The sequence below is a fragment of the Micromys minutus genome (genome assembly GCF_963924665.1).
Source record: "Micromys minutus genome assembly, chromosome: 9".
NCBI lineage: Eukaryota > Metazoa > Chordata > Mammalia > Rodentia > Muridae > Micromys > Micromys minutus.
In genome coordinates, this window is record NC_137978.1 from 46,618,562 (window position 1) to 46,634,203 (window position 15,642).

Genomic DNA, 15,642 nt, shown 5'->3' on the forward strand with positions numbered 1-15,642 from the left:
GGACTAAAGGTATGTACCACTGTACTGAATGGTTTTGTGTGTTAACTTGACCTAAGCTGGAGTTATCACAGAGAAAGGAGCCTCCCTTGAGGAAATGCCTCCATGAGAGGCATTTTCTCAGTTAGTGATGGGGGGGGGGCCCATTGTGTGTGGTGCCATCCTTAGGCTGGTAGTCTTGGGTTCTATAAGAAAGCAAGCTGAGTAAGCCAGGGGAAGCAAGCCAGTAAGCAGCATTCCTCCATGGCTTCTGCATCCACTCCTGCCTCCAAGTTCCTACTCTGTATGAGTTCCTGTCCTGACTTCCTTTGGTGATGAACAGCAATGTGGAAGTGTAAGCTGAATAAACCCTTTCCTCCCCAACTTGCTTCTTAGTCATGATTTTATGCAGGAACAAACCCTGACTAAGACAACTACCATTCCTGGCTTTTTATTTGTATTTAAAACTATTACATTTATTTTTGAATGTGTGCACATGTGTGAGTACACTTTTGTCATGGTTCATGTCATGGCTCACATGTTGAGATCAGATAATATGTAGGCATCAATTCTCTGAGGTTCTTTACTTGCCAAGCCAGCTCTCTGGCACTGCACTTTTAATTTTATTAATTAAAAAAAAAATCTGTTGTTGGTTTTTAAGAGTATCAGTGTTTTGTTTGTGTGTATATATATATATATATACCACATGCTTGCCTGGTACGAGGGGATGCCAAAAAAGGGTGTGGGAGCTGGAGTTACAAATAGCTGTGAGACACTCTGTGGGTACTTGGAATTAAGCTCCTGTCCTCCCTCTGTAAGAGCACCAAGTGCCCTTAACCACCGAGCCATATTTACACTGCCAACAACTTCTTCTTCCTCTTCTCCTCCCCCCTTCTCTCTTCCCTTCTTCTACCCCTCCCTTTCCCCCTCTTCTTCCTTCCCCTTCTCCTCTTCCTTTTCTTCTTCCTCCTCCTTCATTTCTTCTTCTTTCCCCTTCCTCTCCTTTTCCTCCTTTTGAGGCAGGGTTTCTCTGTGTAGTCCTGGTTGTCCTGGAACTTGCTCTGTAGTCTGGGCTGCCCTCAAACGCAAGATTTGCCTGCCTCTGCCTCCCAAGTGCTGGGATCAAAGGCGTGCTTCACCAACGCCTGGCCAGTGCCTACTTCTTATTTTTAGGAAAAGGGAGCAAGATGGTAATTCTGCAAATGTAAACTGTTCCATATGTGAAACTCGAGAGAAATGACAAACATCAAGGCACAATGCTTTATAACAGCCATAACAGACAAAGTCTCACAGGATTAACCAGCAAGAGTGTTGGAACATCAGTGCGGTATTGGTTCGACAGAAAGATGAGGACAGAGGCAATTTGGTCAAAACAACAATTAGCAATTTGAAATAACTGTCACCACTACAGGTGCCATGCGTCTGAGGAAGACAGAGAGGCACAGAATTTTTGCTTCCAGGATCCTTCACCAATCCTTCTATTTCAGTTTAAGAGCAAAGCCAGCCACGTGGGAAGAAACAGGGAACCATTTTAATTGCTCCTCCACCATAACTACAGTAAGAGTAGAGCAAAGGGAAACATTTCAGAGCCCTAGCGAGACCCAGCGAAAGAGCACATGTACAGACGGGCATATGCTGATCATGTGAACTCACCCTGCTCGGGGTCTTCCAATAGAACCCCTCTTTTAACCAGCTCTTCTCTTGGTTTTCGCATAGATATTTTTCGCTCTAAAACTAATATTAAATTGGAAAATACAACTCAGAAATGTGGTAGTTGGAAGGGCAACATATCTCTTAGTTTTATAAGTATAAAAGAATGAAGTGATTCACGTTACTTGTACTCTTAAGGAAAAAGGAACAGGGAAGCTAACTTTACATTAAAAGCTTAGCTGAAAGTGGTACCACAGCCTACAGTGCCTACAGATTGGAGGTGGAGAATCAGCTCCAGCACAGTCTTAGCTACACAGCAAACTCTACATTAGCATGGGCTACACAGGACTGCCTCAAACAAAACAAAAATTACCATCTGAGACCAAGATACTGAGAAATGCTGCCACATCCGAGGAGGCCAGCATATGCTATGTAGTATTAGGCCAGCTACGGCATAGCAAGGCTCTGACCAAAACAAAACTAATTGCTGGAGCTGTGAGTTAGATTAACAGGAGTGATTGCCTAGCATGTCCAGGGCCTTGGGCTCCTTGGAAAAACAAACAAGGCTGGTGTTGGTGGCCCATGCCTCAATCCTAGCACTTGGCAGGCAAAGGCAGGTGGATCTCCGTGACTTTGAGGTTAGCCTGGTCTACAGAGTGAGTTCCCTGTGCTGGAAAAGTATTATTTCCCAAGGAGACCATACTCACATGACTTAACTAGGCTTCAATAGTAAGGAGTTACAGATGAGCCATGCTGACTGCAAGTGGGCGGGGAAGAAAAGCACCAAGACCTGTATAGTGAGGCCAGAGCCTCACTGAGCATTCTCAACTATCCCTCTTATTTTAAACTTAGTTTTGAGAGAGGGTCTTACAATGCAGCTCTGACTAACCTAGAACTCATTATATAGCCCAGGCTAGCCCTCCACTCATATAAGTTCTTATGTTCCTGCCTCTCAAGTGTGCAGCACTAAGTCTGTCTTTACTAAACAGCTTTAATCCCAGCAAAACACAAAGCTCGGAATGAGGCTGTAGAATGCTAAGTGTCAGCCAGGCTTGCTAAAACAGGTCTGTAAATTTCAGTTATTCCAAAACCTGAAAGGCGGGAGGATTGTCATGGTTTAAGGCAGTCTGCATAAGTCAGCACCTGACATCATGGTCCATACCATAGCACTGGGAGGCTTCGGCTGGGTAAGAGCCGAAAATGAGGCCGTCCCGGGCAAGAGAGTGAGCAGCAGGCCAACCAAGGCTGTGCCTAAAACCAACAACAACCGCACAAACAACAGAAACAAAAAAGATGGCTGGGGTTGTAGGTTAGTGGTAGAGCCTTGCCCAGCACGTCTCAAACCTTATAGGTTCAAGAAGGTTCAATTCAAAATGCACAGGAGAGTAAAGGTTCAGTGAAGGACTATTTACCTGTCTATATTCTAAAAGACAGACTCTTCAAGTAGGAGGTTACAGACTTTAGGGAGATGGAAAAGTGGGGTGCTTCTAAAATAGGAAACTCAGTAGAGTGTGTACCTTCCAAACACAAAGTCCTGCTTCAGTCTCTAGCATTATATAAAGTAGGTACAGCACAAACCTTTAATCCTAGTGCTAGGCAGGAGAATCTCAAGTTCAAGATCATTCTTGCTATATAAAGAGTACAAGGAAGTCCTGTAATACATGATACTGTCTGGGAAATTAATTAATCAAACAATTAATCAATTAATGGAACCCACAAGTGCTTTTGTTTTGAATTCAAAGTGCTTACTTTGAGTTTCCTGTGTGGCCAAGAATAACCTTAAATTCTTGGCTCTTCCGGCCTCGACCTTCCAAGTGCTAGGATTACAGCCTGTACCACCAAGCCCAACTAACACATGGAATTATTCTTTTTTACGTGTTTACAATGTATATGCATCTGTGTGCATGAACACTTGGGCACATACATAACATGGGATGCATGTGGAGGTCAAAGGTCAACCTCCGATGTCAGTTGGTTCATCCCTTTGGCTGAGACAGGGTTTCTTGGTTTTTGTTCTTTCCCCACTGTGCATGCCAGCTGGCCCTTGGCTTCTGGTGATTTTCTGTCCCATCTTTTCATCTCCCCACAGAAGTACTGGATTACAATAGCGTGTGTGCAGCTGGCTTTATGTAGGGCCTGGGGGTTCCAACTGAGGTCCTCATGTTTACGTCAAGCACATTATCAAGTTCAGTCACCTCCTCAGCCCAAATGGGAACTCTTAAAATTAGAAGCCTTGTTTGTTTAGAGTTTCGGTCTCCTGGTACCCAGGTTGGCCTGAAACTCAATGTATAACTGAGAGTGCACCTTGAACTTCTGAGCCTCCCTCTGTGGGGTCCGCAGGAGAGTACAAGCACACCAGGTTCACTGTGGTCAGGGAACAGTCCCGGGCTCTGCTCAGACTAGGCAGGCACTACACACCCTCCCTCCTCAGAACACATATTTAAGTCTTAGTATCTTACCTTCTGATGTCTCTTTGAATTTATCACTACTTTTTTTTTTCCTCCATTTCCACGGCTTGAAGATCTTGCCAAGACTTGAGAACTTGCTTTTTCTTTTGGTGGGAGGTGTTGTGTCCCCTGCTTCCAAACTGTCCACGACCATGCCTGGGTCTCCAGAGGGCTGCTCTGCTTCTTCTGTTCATGAAGAGGAAACGGGAAGGGACAGCAAATTTATTATCCCTATATAACCTCTAAAAATGTCCCCTCTCTTCCTGTGACAGTTGGAAAGAATCAGAACAATGACAAACAATCCTGCACACAAGTCACACTCCAGACATTACATGGACAAAGGCCTGAACTGAAAACTTAAATCACTACAGGAGCCAAACCAACCTGTCATCATTTAAGAGGAAAATTCAGTGAGATGCTGAGAATCCGGTCAACATCTTTAGCATACAATGCAGGTGCCTTCTCCTTATACACGACTCAGTATCACTGAAACAATCCATTCTACCACTAAGGGAATCACCCTTAAATATATTACCCTCTTCCAGCACTTCCCAGGATCCAAATAAATCAGAGAAGGGCAATTCATCAAGTGTTCACACCTTGTGTCTGCTTATCAGATTTTTCTCCCCATACAAAAAGGTCTCTGCATCACTGTGGAAGGCTGGGAGAAACAGTGGAGAAACATAGAAGATGCTCTGACATAGAAGGATTTAGGGAGAGTGGAGGTGAGATTCTACTATCGCAGTATTTATTACTTAGGGAAAATCCTGATAGTAAGGATAACCATGGCATAGTTGACATGCTAAAAGTTCAGGACTGAGGTCAAAAGTCTTGAGGCCCTTATAATGACACATGTGCAGGGCTTAGTTAACTTTGAAGGCAGAGACAGAAGCAGCCAAGGGGTGGGGGCAGGAAGGAAATACAATGCAGCCTGCACTCCACCTACTGCCCCAGAGTTCTCAGGAGCCGTGTAGAGAAGAGGAAAGACTCTGTGGCCTCACTCCTAGATTAAGGTGTTTTCTACTTCACAGAAATACACTTCCCACTAGGAGCAAACAATGTTGGAGCAGGAAGTTTGACACTTGGACTAAAAGCAATCATCTCCTTTTGACACTGTAGCTTTGTGTTATTGTTTTCTTTCAATTACAATTTTTTTAAATTTAGCTTCTGTGCATCTGTGTGGGTGTGGAGACAAGGGAGCTGCACACTGCCCATAGCATATGTGGAGGACAGAAAAGTAGATCAACCCTCTCCTTCCACTGTATGGGTCCTGGAACTGAACTCCGACAATCAAGCTTAGCGTCCAGTGCCTTTACCTATGAGGCATTTTGGGGGCTGGTTTAGGTTTCTTGAGACAATGGTTTGCTAGGTAGCCTATTGTCTTGAACATGTGATCTTCCTGTCTTAACCTCTTAAGCACTGGAATTACAGGTGTGTGCCTCCACATATCCATGAGTATTCCAGGAAATCAGCAGAACATGTTATTTGACCGAAAAAAGGAAAATTACACCTAAAGTTTTAATTGGACTGAAAATGTTAAAGAAAAGATCATAAAGAAAAGCAGTCAACATTTATTTTAGCAGCACAGGGAAGCTCCTGCCTGAAAGGTCTTTAAATCGTTTAGCCTGCTTCTGCTGCTTAGAACCCTACCTCATCACCTCCTTTTCTTTTCCCTTTATGTGAAACAGGGTTTCTCTGAGTGGCTCTGGGTGTCCTGGCATGCACTTTCTAGACCGGGCTGGCCTACAACTCAAATTTATAGAGATTCTCCTGCCTCTGCCTCTGGAGTGCTGGGATTAAAGCGTGCCACCATTCCTGGGCAACTCACTGCTTTTCAAAGTAAAACTTAATTTGATGCTTTTAAAACTTCATTATGTTGAACAATACATTTATGGGCCATCTTTCTTTCAAGGACTCAAAAAATGACAAGGAGTAGGGATATACCTCAGACTTCTAGGTTTAAACCCAATTGAAACACGTGCGTGTGCACACACGCGCATGCACACACATACACACACACACATTTTGCTTTGTATAAAGTAGGTCACTAACATATCACTAAATACAGAAAGTGAAAAAAAAAAAAGTGGTTTCTCTTTTGGTTTTTCAAGACTGGGTTTCTCTGTGTAGCCCTGGCTGCCCTGAAACTGACTCTGTAGGCCAGGCTGGCCTCAAACTCAGAGATCTGCCTGTCTCTGCCTCCCTAGTGCCAAGCAGAAACAGTGTTTTGTTTCTCTTTTCATATATAATTTTGCCAAATATTTTAGAAGAACAGAGCACTGATATTTTCCAATTCATTCATATTAACATTTGCTTATTCATCTAACCTTGTATTTTTATGTTTGCTTGTTTTAAGCAAATCTTAAAACTTGGGTTTTTGCTCAGGCTGACCGAATTCATTTGTAGCTGAGGATGACCTTGAACGCCAGATCCTCCTAGGTCTTGCTCTCAAATGCAGATTACAGGTGTGAGACACCACATCCGGCTTCACTCACGCCTCTGGTTCTTCTTCCTCCTTTCCCTCCCTACTCTCAAAGACAAGCTGCATATTATTTCACTGACTCACATGTCTGTCCAAATATTTAGAATCAGCCCAAGTGCCTTTATAATATACAGGATCTGCAGGAAGTAGGGCCATGAATCCTTTTAAAAACTCTCAGTCAGGTGTGATGGCATACACCTATAATCTTAGCACCCAGGAGGCAAAAGCAGGAGGATCAAACACGACCCAAGACAGCATAGGCTACATAGTAAGACCCTGCCTCAAAAACACAAGGGCGGGGCTGAGACTCTCCTAGGAGTATGGCACCAGTACAAGGTCCTGAAAGCAGCTAAGTACCACAAAAGAAAAACCCTAAATATCCAGTGGTCTTGTGTCCACCAAGGTTGTTTGTTACCCAATTGAAGGAGAAAACTGACCCCCAAATACATTATATACTCACACCGATAATAAATAAAATAATAAGTGGCTAGAGAGATGGCTCAGCGGTTAAGAGCACTGACTGCTCTTCCAGAGGTCCTGAGTTCAATTCCCAGCAACCACATGGTGGTTCACAACCATCTGTAATGAGATCTGATGCCCTCTTCTGGTGTGTCTGAAGCCATCATGACAGTGTACTCACGTATATAAAAAATAATCAATTAAATTTTTTCATTGCTTTTGCAAAGGACCCATGTTCAAGTCCTAGCACCTACATAGTGTACAACTATCGTTCCAGAGGATTGGATACCCTCTTTGATCTCCACAGGCATTAGGCATGCACACAGTGCATAGTTACATACAGGGAAAATACATATGAACACAAAATAAAGTGAATTGTTTTAAAAATTAATAAACAAAATGTATCATGAACAGGATCCAATGGCTCAGACTTCTTATCACAACACTATCACTATGGAGAGGATTCCAAGTTTGAGGGCAGGCGGCATAGAGTATGTACATAGCAAGTCTTGCCTCAAAACACACAGGCGAACCTACAGCAACGTACACTGGGTATGGCTGGGTGCAGTGCAGAGGTCCAAATGTGCAAGTCAGGTCAAGTCAGTTCACTGTGTCACACAATTATTAACAGCATGTCGGTGCGTTGTCCCCTCGTTCTGTCAACTGCTGGGAGAGGGACAGCAACCACAGCTCTAGTTATCCAAGTCTTCTGTCCCTGTGTTATGTGACAAGGTCCTACTCTGTTGGATAACTGTAAATTTAATTCTTTTTTGCCATACCAGAAAAAAATTAAGAGCCAGGTATGGTGGTGCAGGCCTTTAATCCCAGCACTCAGGAGACAGAGGCAGGCTTATCTCTGAGTTTGAAGGCAACCTGGTCTACAGAGTGACTTCTAAGATAGCCAGGGCTACACAGAGAAAACCCTGTCTCAAAAAAACAAAAACAAAAATTTAAGAAATTAATATGTAAGGATATTTTACCTCCATGTATGTCTGTGCACCATGTGTGTACTTGGTGCCTGAAGGGGCTAGAAAAATGATGTCAGATGCCCTGGGACTGAATTTGCAGACAGTTGTAAGCCCCCTTGAGGGTGCTGGGAAATAAATATGGGTTCTCTGAAAGAGCAGCCAGTGTTCTTAACCACTGAGCCATCTCTCCAACCCTTAAATAAAAATGTAAAATCACATGTATGTGTGTGTACATGTGGTCTTGTAGAGAACTACAGAGTTCAGAGGAAGGTCTCAAATACTCTGGAGTTGGAATCACAGGAAGGTGTGAGCCACCTCATGTGAATGCTGTCTTACTAGCACAAATGGTTTGCTCTTAAATGGTCCCTTTTTATTAATATGAAACTTCCTTTATCGTAGAAACACTTCTACCTCTATTTTATTTTCCTATTTCATTTGCCAACCGTCTTTTGCCTTCTTGAAGCAAGATTAATTCTGGCTTCAGACTCAAGTTCCTTCTCTCAGCCTCTAAAGCACTAAGGTTATACTGTATAGTAACCCAGTATGCCTGGTCAGCCATTTTTAACTGAGATACTTAATCCATCTACATTTAACATTTTCACTGTCAGGTTGGCTTTAGCACTGTCTCTTGTACTTGTCTTTTTTTTTTATACATCCATGACTTACTAATTATGATGGTTGGTATATGCTCAAATAGGGAGTGGCACTATTAGCAAGTGTGGCTCTGTTCCAGTAGGTGTGTCACTGTGGGTGTGGATTTTAAGACCCTAATCCTAGCTGCCTGGAAGTCAGTCTTCTGCTAGCAGCCTTCAGATGAAGATGTAGAACTCTCAGCTCCTCCTGCACCATGCCTGCCTGGATGCTGCCATGTTCCTGCCTTGATGATACTGGACTGAACCTCTGAACCTGTAAGCCAGCCCTAATTAAATGTTGTCATTATAAGAGTTGCCTTGGTGCTGGAGATGGCTCAGTGGTTAAGAGCACTGACTGCTCTTCCAGAGGTCCTGAATTCAATTCCCAGCAACCACATGGTGGCTCACAACCATCTATAATGAGACCTGATGCTCTCTCCTGGTATGTCCGAGGACAGAGCTACAGTGTACTTATATATAATAAATAATCTAAAAAAAAAAAAAAAGTTGGCTTGTTCATGGTGTCTGTTCGAAGCAGTAAAACCCTAACTAATACACTAATCTATGTAGACCTTTACTACTTCCTGAACAATGAAGGAATCTTACGACTTTTAATCGTCTGGGCTACTGCCACATATCACACTTTGGTATACATACAACAATAAGCCACAGGAACATATATCATTTATGAACACTTTATATAATTTTGTAATTCTGTGTATATCAAGAAGGTTTTTATTTCTTTATTTCTGAAGATATGTCAGTTGTATATTATAAGTTTTGTTTGCTCATTTAATGGCTTTTTGAGAGACGATCTCTGCAGCTGAGGTTGGCCTTGAAGCTTTTGCTTCAGCTTTCCAGTACTAGGACCTTTTTTGTTCTTTATTCTTACTTTTATGGTACTTGGATCGAACCTAGGATCCCATGCTTGGTAGGCAAGTGGTTTAGCACTAAGCTATACCTATGCCCTTGCTTTGTTTAATTTTAGCACTTTAAAATGTGTGACAGGACTGGAGGGGTGGTGCAGAGGTTAAGAGCACTTGCTTCAGTTCCAGAGGACCCTGGGTTTGATTCCTAGCACCCACATATCTCAAAACCCTGTATCTCCAGTGCCAGGAGATCTGACACCCTCTCCTGGCCTCTTTGGGTACCAGACAACTTAAGGAACGTACACATATATGCAAGTAAAACATCCACACATATAAAAATAAAGAAATTTGAGAAAAAATTCATGTGTGACAAAAAATGTGGATATAATTGAAATCTAGCTTTAAAGTCTGTGGCCCCTTTTATATCATGCTTTTTTTTGTTTTTATATTCTCTCAGATTATATCCCAACCACAGTTTTCACTCTCTCCACTTCCTCTTCCCGATACACTTTCTATTTCAATTTTTAATCTAAAATCTTATTATAATAATATAATAAGTATTATTATATTTCTTTATATTTAAGAAGTTATAACTTAGTCTGGATTCATTTAGTAACAAAGGCTTATAGCATACAAGTTATAATGGGCAAGGTAATATATATCTGCAATCTTAGCATTTGAAAGGCAAATCAACCAATATCAAATATGATATCAAAAGTTCAAGGCCATCTGGAGTAGTATATAAAACCATATCTCAAACAAAACAAAAATTAAACAGCAATAATAAATACAGAATAATGCAATTTACAAAGATGACACACTAGAGAACTCTTGTCCTCACAACCTACATAACTCATGTTAACCTCAAATGCCATCCAAATATTATAAAGGGGCTGAGAAGAAGGCTGCGCTGGAAAAGGCACTAGCTGACAAGTCTGACAACCTGAGCTTGACCCCTACACAGACCCCGTTGCTGTCCTCTGACCTCCACATGCACGCTGTGGCATGTGCATGCACACACACATATAAACAAACAAATAAATGTGATTTTTAATTTAAAAGGTCTAAATTATAATGATATTCACATTAAATTCCTTTTATAAACTAATTTGTCATCCAGTTATAAGTCTTTAAACTGCCCTGTGATAATTTATTAATTCTTTATTCACATATCTAAAGAAGGCTTATTTTGCTGTTGTGTATATGCAAGTATGCATGAAGGCTAGAGGTCAGCTCTGGGTGACATTATCCAGGAGCCATCCACTTTATTTTTATTACTTTTATTTTACTTGATGTATGAGTATTTTGCCTGCATGCTTATCTGTGCATAATATACATGCTTAGTATGTGCATGCACGGGTGTGGGTGTGTGCATTTTTTAAAGCAAAAACAAGGTGGACAAGATAAATAAATAAATAAATATAAAAAACACTAAAAGTTGGCAGTGGTGGTACATGCCTATAATTCAAACACTGGAGTAGGGGGTTAGCTCTGTCTTTGAGGTCTAGCCTGGGGTCCACAGAGAGTTTAAGACCAGTCTGGACCTGATCATAGAGATTTTGTCTAAAAACAACAAAATCTGAGCCACACCTTTCTAACACTTTGCATCTTCAGGTATTCACTGACTATGTGCAAGTTATGACTACTCATTAGTAGGAAGTAACAGGACTACACAGTACACCCTAGATCAAAGACTGAATGTTACATATTCCTATTCTGGTCATACTGGGATTGAAACCAAGGCCTCCTGCATGGAGGTAAGCAGTCTACCATGGACCGTATCCCCGGCCTTTTTCTCAGTTTTACTTTGAGAAGAGGCTCTGCTAACCCAGGATGTCCTTAAGCTCACTCACCCCAGCCTGCAGAGTAGCTGCTCTTACAGATATAGAGCATCATACCTGGCCTTCAACTAGTTCTGTCTCACCCGTGTTGAATAGCTAAGTGTAATCAGGCAACGTAAGTCCACAGAACACAAATCTTCAACATTCCTTCACTAGATTGTAATAAGTGACTAAATTTCCTGGTTTATTTGAAATTCACCTCTATTACTTGTACCTTATCAGTTAAATGTTTTGGTATCTTCTATTTTCATCTGTAAGATCCCCCACCCTGATTCACTGTGTACGAATGTGTATGTGTGCATGCATGTGCCAGGGTTCATATGTGGACGTCAGAAGACAACTTGAAGAAGCTTGTTCTCTCCTTCTATCATGTTGGTTCAAGGATCAAATTTAGGTCATCAGACTTTAGCAATAAGCACTTTTACTAACTGGGCAATATCTTCTGCCCTGTTTTGTATTTTGTTTTGTTCTAAGAGAGGGTCTCACTTCCAATCCCTGACTGGCCTGAAATTTAATGTGATGCTCCTGTCTCAGCCTTCAGAACTTTGTAAATAGGCAGCATATTTTACGATACTTTGCCACAGTACTTAACATTTTTGTTCTCTAAAGGGGCTTATTGTTGGACTTAATGAGTAGTTTCAGAAAACTGCAATGAAATTATAAAGCCAAACTATTTCACTAATGAACAAAGCAGGTTTCATGTGCAGAGGAGGCCTACAAGTTCTGGAGATCTTGCACAGCCTTAGCCAATGGGGATTAGAAGGACTGGACAAGGAAGATGGGTAAGGTTTCTACACTTCTACCTCAGGAAAAATGTCTGCCACAGGTGTGGCAAGAAGTGATGGAGCCTGGGGCTAGCAGAATGGCAGAGTGCTTGCTTAGTCTAGAGTAAGGTCCAGTACCTTTACTGTAAAAGTACTGCTTTACACCTCGTCTGTAGATAAGGATGCCCGGCTGCAGAGCTTGGCAGATGGCTCCATCAATATATAATGTTCACCAAGAGGGCTTGAGTTTGGATCCCCAGGACGCATGTAAAAGCCAGCATGGTACCTTGAATCTATAACCCCAGCACTGAGGGGGTAGGTGTGGAGTTAACAGAACCCTGGAGCCCATTAGCAAGCCAATCTACTCAGGTTCAATAAGAGATCCTGCTTCAATAAAATAAAATAGAGGGGCCAGTGAGATTGCTCTTAGTGTAAAAGCATTTCTCATACAGCCATGATAACCAAAAATTCAATCGCCAGACATCACAGTGGGAAAAACTGACCTCTGAAAGTTGTCCTCTGATTTCCACACATACACTGCAGCATTTATACATCACATATATGAGCATGCATGCACACACACGCTTTTAAATATATTTTATTAAAAGAGAGGAAACAGGGGAACCAGCATGGTAGGTAGCATCTACCTTTAATCCCAGCATTTGGGCGACAGAGACAGGCAAATCTCTGTGAGTCTGAGGCCAGGCTAGTCTACTTAGGGATTTCCAGGTCAGCCAGCACTACAAAGTGAGTCCTTGTTTTAAGACAGGGTGTCTCTGTGTACTTCTAGATGGCCTCCAACATTATGTAGACCATATGGCTTCCAACTCACAGAGATCTGCCTGCCTCTACCTCCAGAGTACTGGGATTAAAAGGGTACACTACCAACACCCCTTATTTTAAAAGAAAAAAAAAAAGCCAAATAACAAAAACCAAAAAGCCCAAAACATAAAATGAAGTAGGGTAGGCCCATATTGAAAAAAGCTCAATAGATGAAGATTCCAGTCATCAAACCAGAAGACCTGAGTTTGACCTCTGGGTCCCACAGGGTAGGGAACAGACTCTGGGTTGTTTTTCAACTTCCACAAAAGCACTGTGGTGTACACGTGCGCATGTATGCACGTGTGCACGTGCGTGCACGCACGCGCGCGCACATATACTAATGAAAAATTAAAATGTAAAACAGAACAAGTCAACAACAACAAATGATAAAATCAGAAGTGACTGAGAAAGTCATCAAAACCCACCTCAGGACTCCACACAAATACCTTCATGAATATGTACATACACAGAACACAACACACACAAACATGCACATACACCCCACCACACACACCACTACACACACAATACGCTACAAAACACATATACACAATACCACACATACCACATATCATACATAAAACATGAAGTTTTAAGAAAAAACAAAACCAAAAGGCTGAACAATGACCTAAGTGTATTGTAGTTCTAGAACACTGAACTGCTTATTTTAGTTTATCCTTCTAAAGGATCTAGTACAACCTTCTAAACAGCTGCTAACTAAAACTTTTCATAAGAAATTAATATCTGAGAGCTAGTGAGATGGCTCAGTGGTTAAGAGCACCAGCTGCTCTTCCAGAGGCCTTGTGCAGGCCACCTACTTGTAACTCCAGATTCAGGGGACACAGTTCCCTCCTCTGGCCTCAGTGGACAGCAAGCACACATGTACACAGACATACAGGACAAAACTCCCATAAAAGCAAATTTAGAAATAATGTTTTGTTTGTTTGTTTTTTAAAAGAGTTCTCTATGCAGTCCTGGCTGTCCTGGGACTCAGAGAGAACCACCTGCCTCTGCCTCCTAAGTGCTCAGCTTGAAGTCATGTGCTACCACCACCTGGCTAATAAAAATTTTTAATTAAAATATTTTATTTATAATTATTAGTGTGTATTTTTGCCATAATTGGGACCAAATCCAGTCCAAGGTTTAATGCATACAGCAAAGTACTTTAAGCTGTACCTCCAGTCTCCCAAAATTTTTGTTACACTTATTAGTGGCAAAAGTGACTTCTTTCTGTTCCTGAGACAATGTTTCAGGCAACCCAGGGAAGCCTGGCACCAGGAGTAGCCTTGACCTTCTGATCCCCCTGCCTCTACCTGAATGCCTGGATGACAGGTGTGTATCACACCCAAGTTTATGTGGCGCTGGGGATTGAACCCACGGCTGGGAGGAGCACCCTCTAACTGAGGTACAACAAGGAATGTCCCCTCAGTTCTTTCTTAAAGCAAATGAACAGTGATCAGCATAGAGATTGGACAGATGGTCTTCATAAAGATGCCACATCACTGAACTGTAGCAGTGCAACAAGTTAACACTTTCCCAAACTCTCCGTTTCCATGGTGGGGATAACCGCCTGTCAGTACTTGAGATCACACAGTATTTGTTAGAGAAGAACTATGAAGCAGCAGCCACAAGAGCTGATGCTGCACAAATAGGCAATTTGTCAAAATACAGAAGGTTGGCTCTAGGAGCAAAAAAGCAACATGTCATTGGAAGAGAGAGAAGGCATATCTCTACTTTGGTTTATGATTTTAAAAAATTATTTAATAAAATTTTTGTGTATATGAGACAAGATGTGCTAAAACCTAGGCTGGGCTGACTAGTACCAGCCCCAGCTGACTCTTTGAGCCCCTGATCCTCCTGTCTCTGCCTCCCAGTTCTGGGGTTACTAACATGTACCCCACCCTGCCTCTCTGTTTTAACTTACTTTCTACAGCTGAAATATGGTCCTGAGGGTTTCTTGTATTTATCTGTAAGCCCTTTTCTATAAGGCACTTCTCTTTTGAGAAAGTGAAGTACTAAGCTGAGAAAGACGTAGTGCAGTGATCAGAAAGATGGTGACTGGTTCACACTCTGTCATGTGCTCAGTTTCAGAAATACCTGAAAAACACTTTCCCTGAGAAATCAGAAACTAAACTGCAATAAATCATCTGGCACATCTGAGGCATTCCCTGCTTCTCAACCCTGTATGTGTTTCTTTAGTTACCATAGCTTTTCACCTTACTCGCTGGGCTTTTTTTGAGACAGGGTCTCATTATGTAGCCTTGTCTAGCCTGGAACTCACTATGTAGACCAGGCTAGCCTAAAAGTAGAGATCCACCTGCACCTGCCTCCTTGGATTAAAGGTGTGTGCCACCAGGGCCAGCTTAGACCTTTTCTTTCTTAGTGGTGGGGAAACAAGAGGCTTCCTAATGCTTCCTAAATCAAAGTTACTGTATACAAGTTTTCCCTAAATAGCACATTGTCCAGAGATAACGTCAACACTTCGGCTTACTCTTTTTCAATCTTCTTTTTTAAACCATTTGCACAATTAAGCAGCAGCAGCAGCAGCTCCAACACCTTACAAAGACAGGAAAATGTGCTCACCAAGATGATGGGAGACCTCATCCACTCACACTTCCAGCTCTGAGCCATACTCACAGTTCCTGTTCAGTCTGAGCCAGTGCCCCCACCCCCCCGACAGTAACACTTCACAAGTTTATACAGCAAAGCGTCTTATAAAGAACAAACACTTG

The 15,642-nt window shown here is 42.1% G+C and overlaps 1 protein-coding gene across 4 annotated transcripts in view; it reads right to left on the reverse strand.

Annotated features, from left to right (window-relative positions):
- The window catches only part of PHACTR4 (phosphatase and actin regulator 4), a 67,088-nt gene that overhangs the window by 29,949 nt on the left and 21,497 nt on the right, over positions 1–15,642 (reverse strand). For 3 of the 4 annotated variants that reach the window (XM_080920651.1, XM_080920652.1, XM_080920650.1), the window contains 2 exons: positions 4,086–4,259; positions 1,630–1,710 (listed from right to left, as the gene is read on the reverse strand). In XM_080920651.1, coding sequence (XP_080776777.1) covers positions 1,630–1,710; positions 4,086–4,259 — 255 coding nt within the window. The remainder of the gene's footprint in view (positions 1–1,629; positions 1,711–4,085; positions 4,260–15,642) is intronic. The other variant, XM_080920653.1, reaches the window with a different exon arrangement.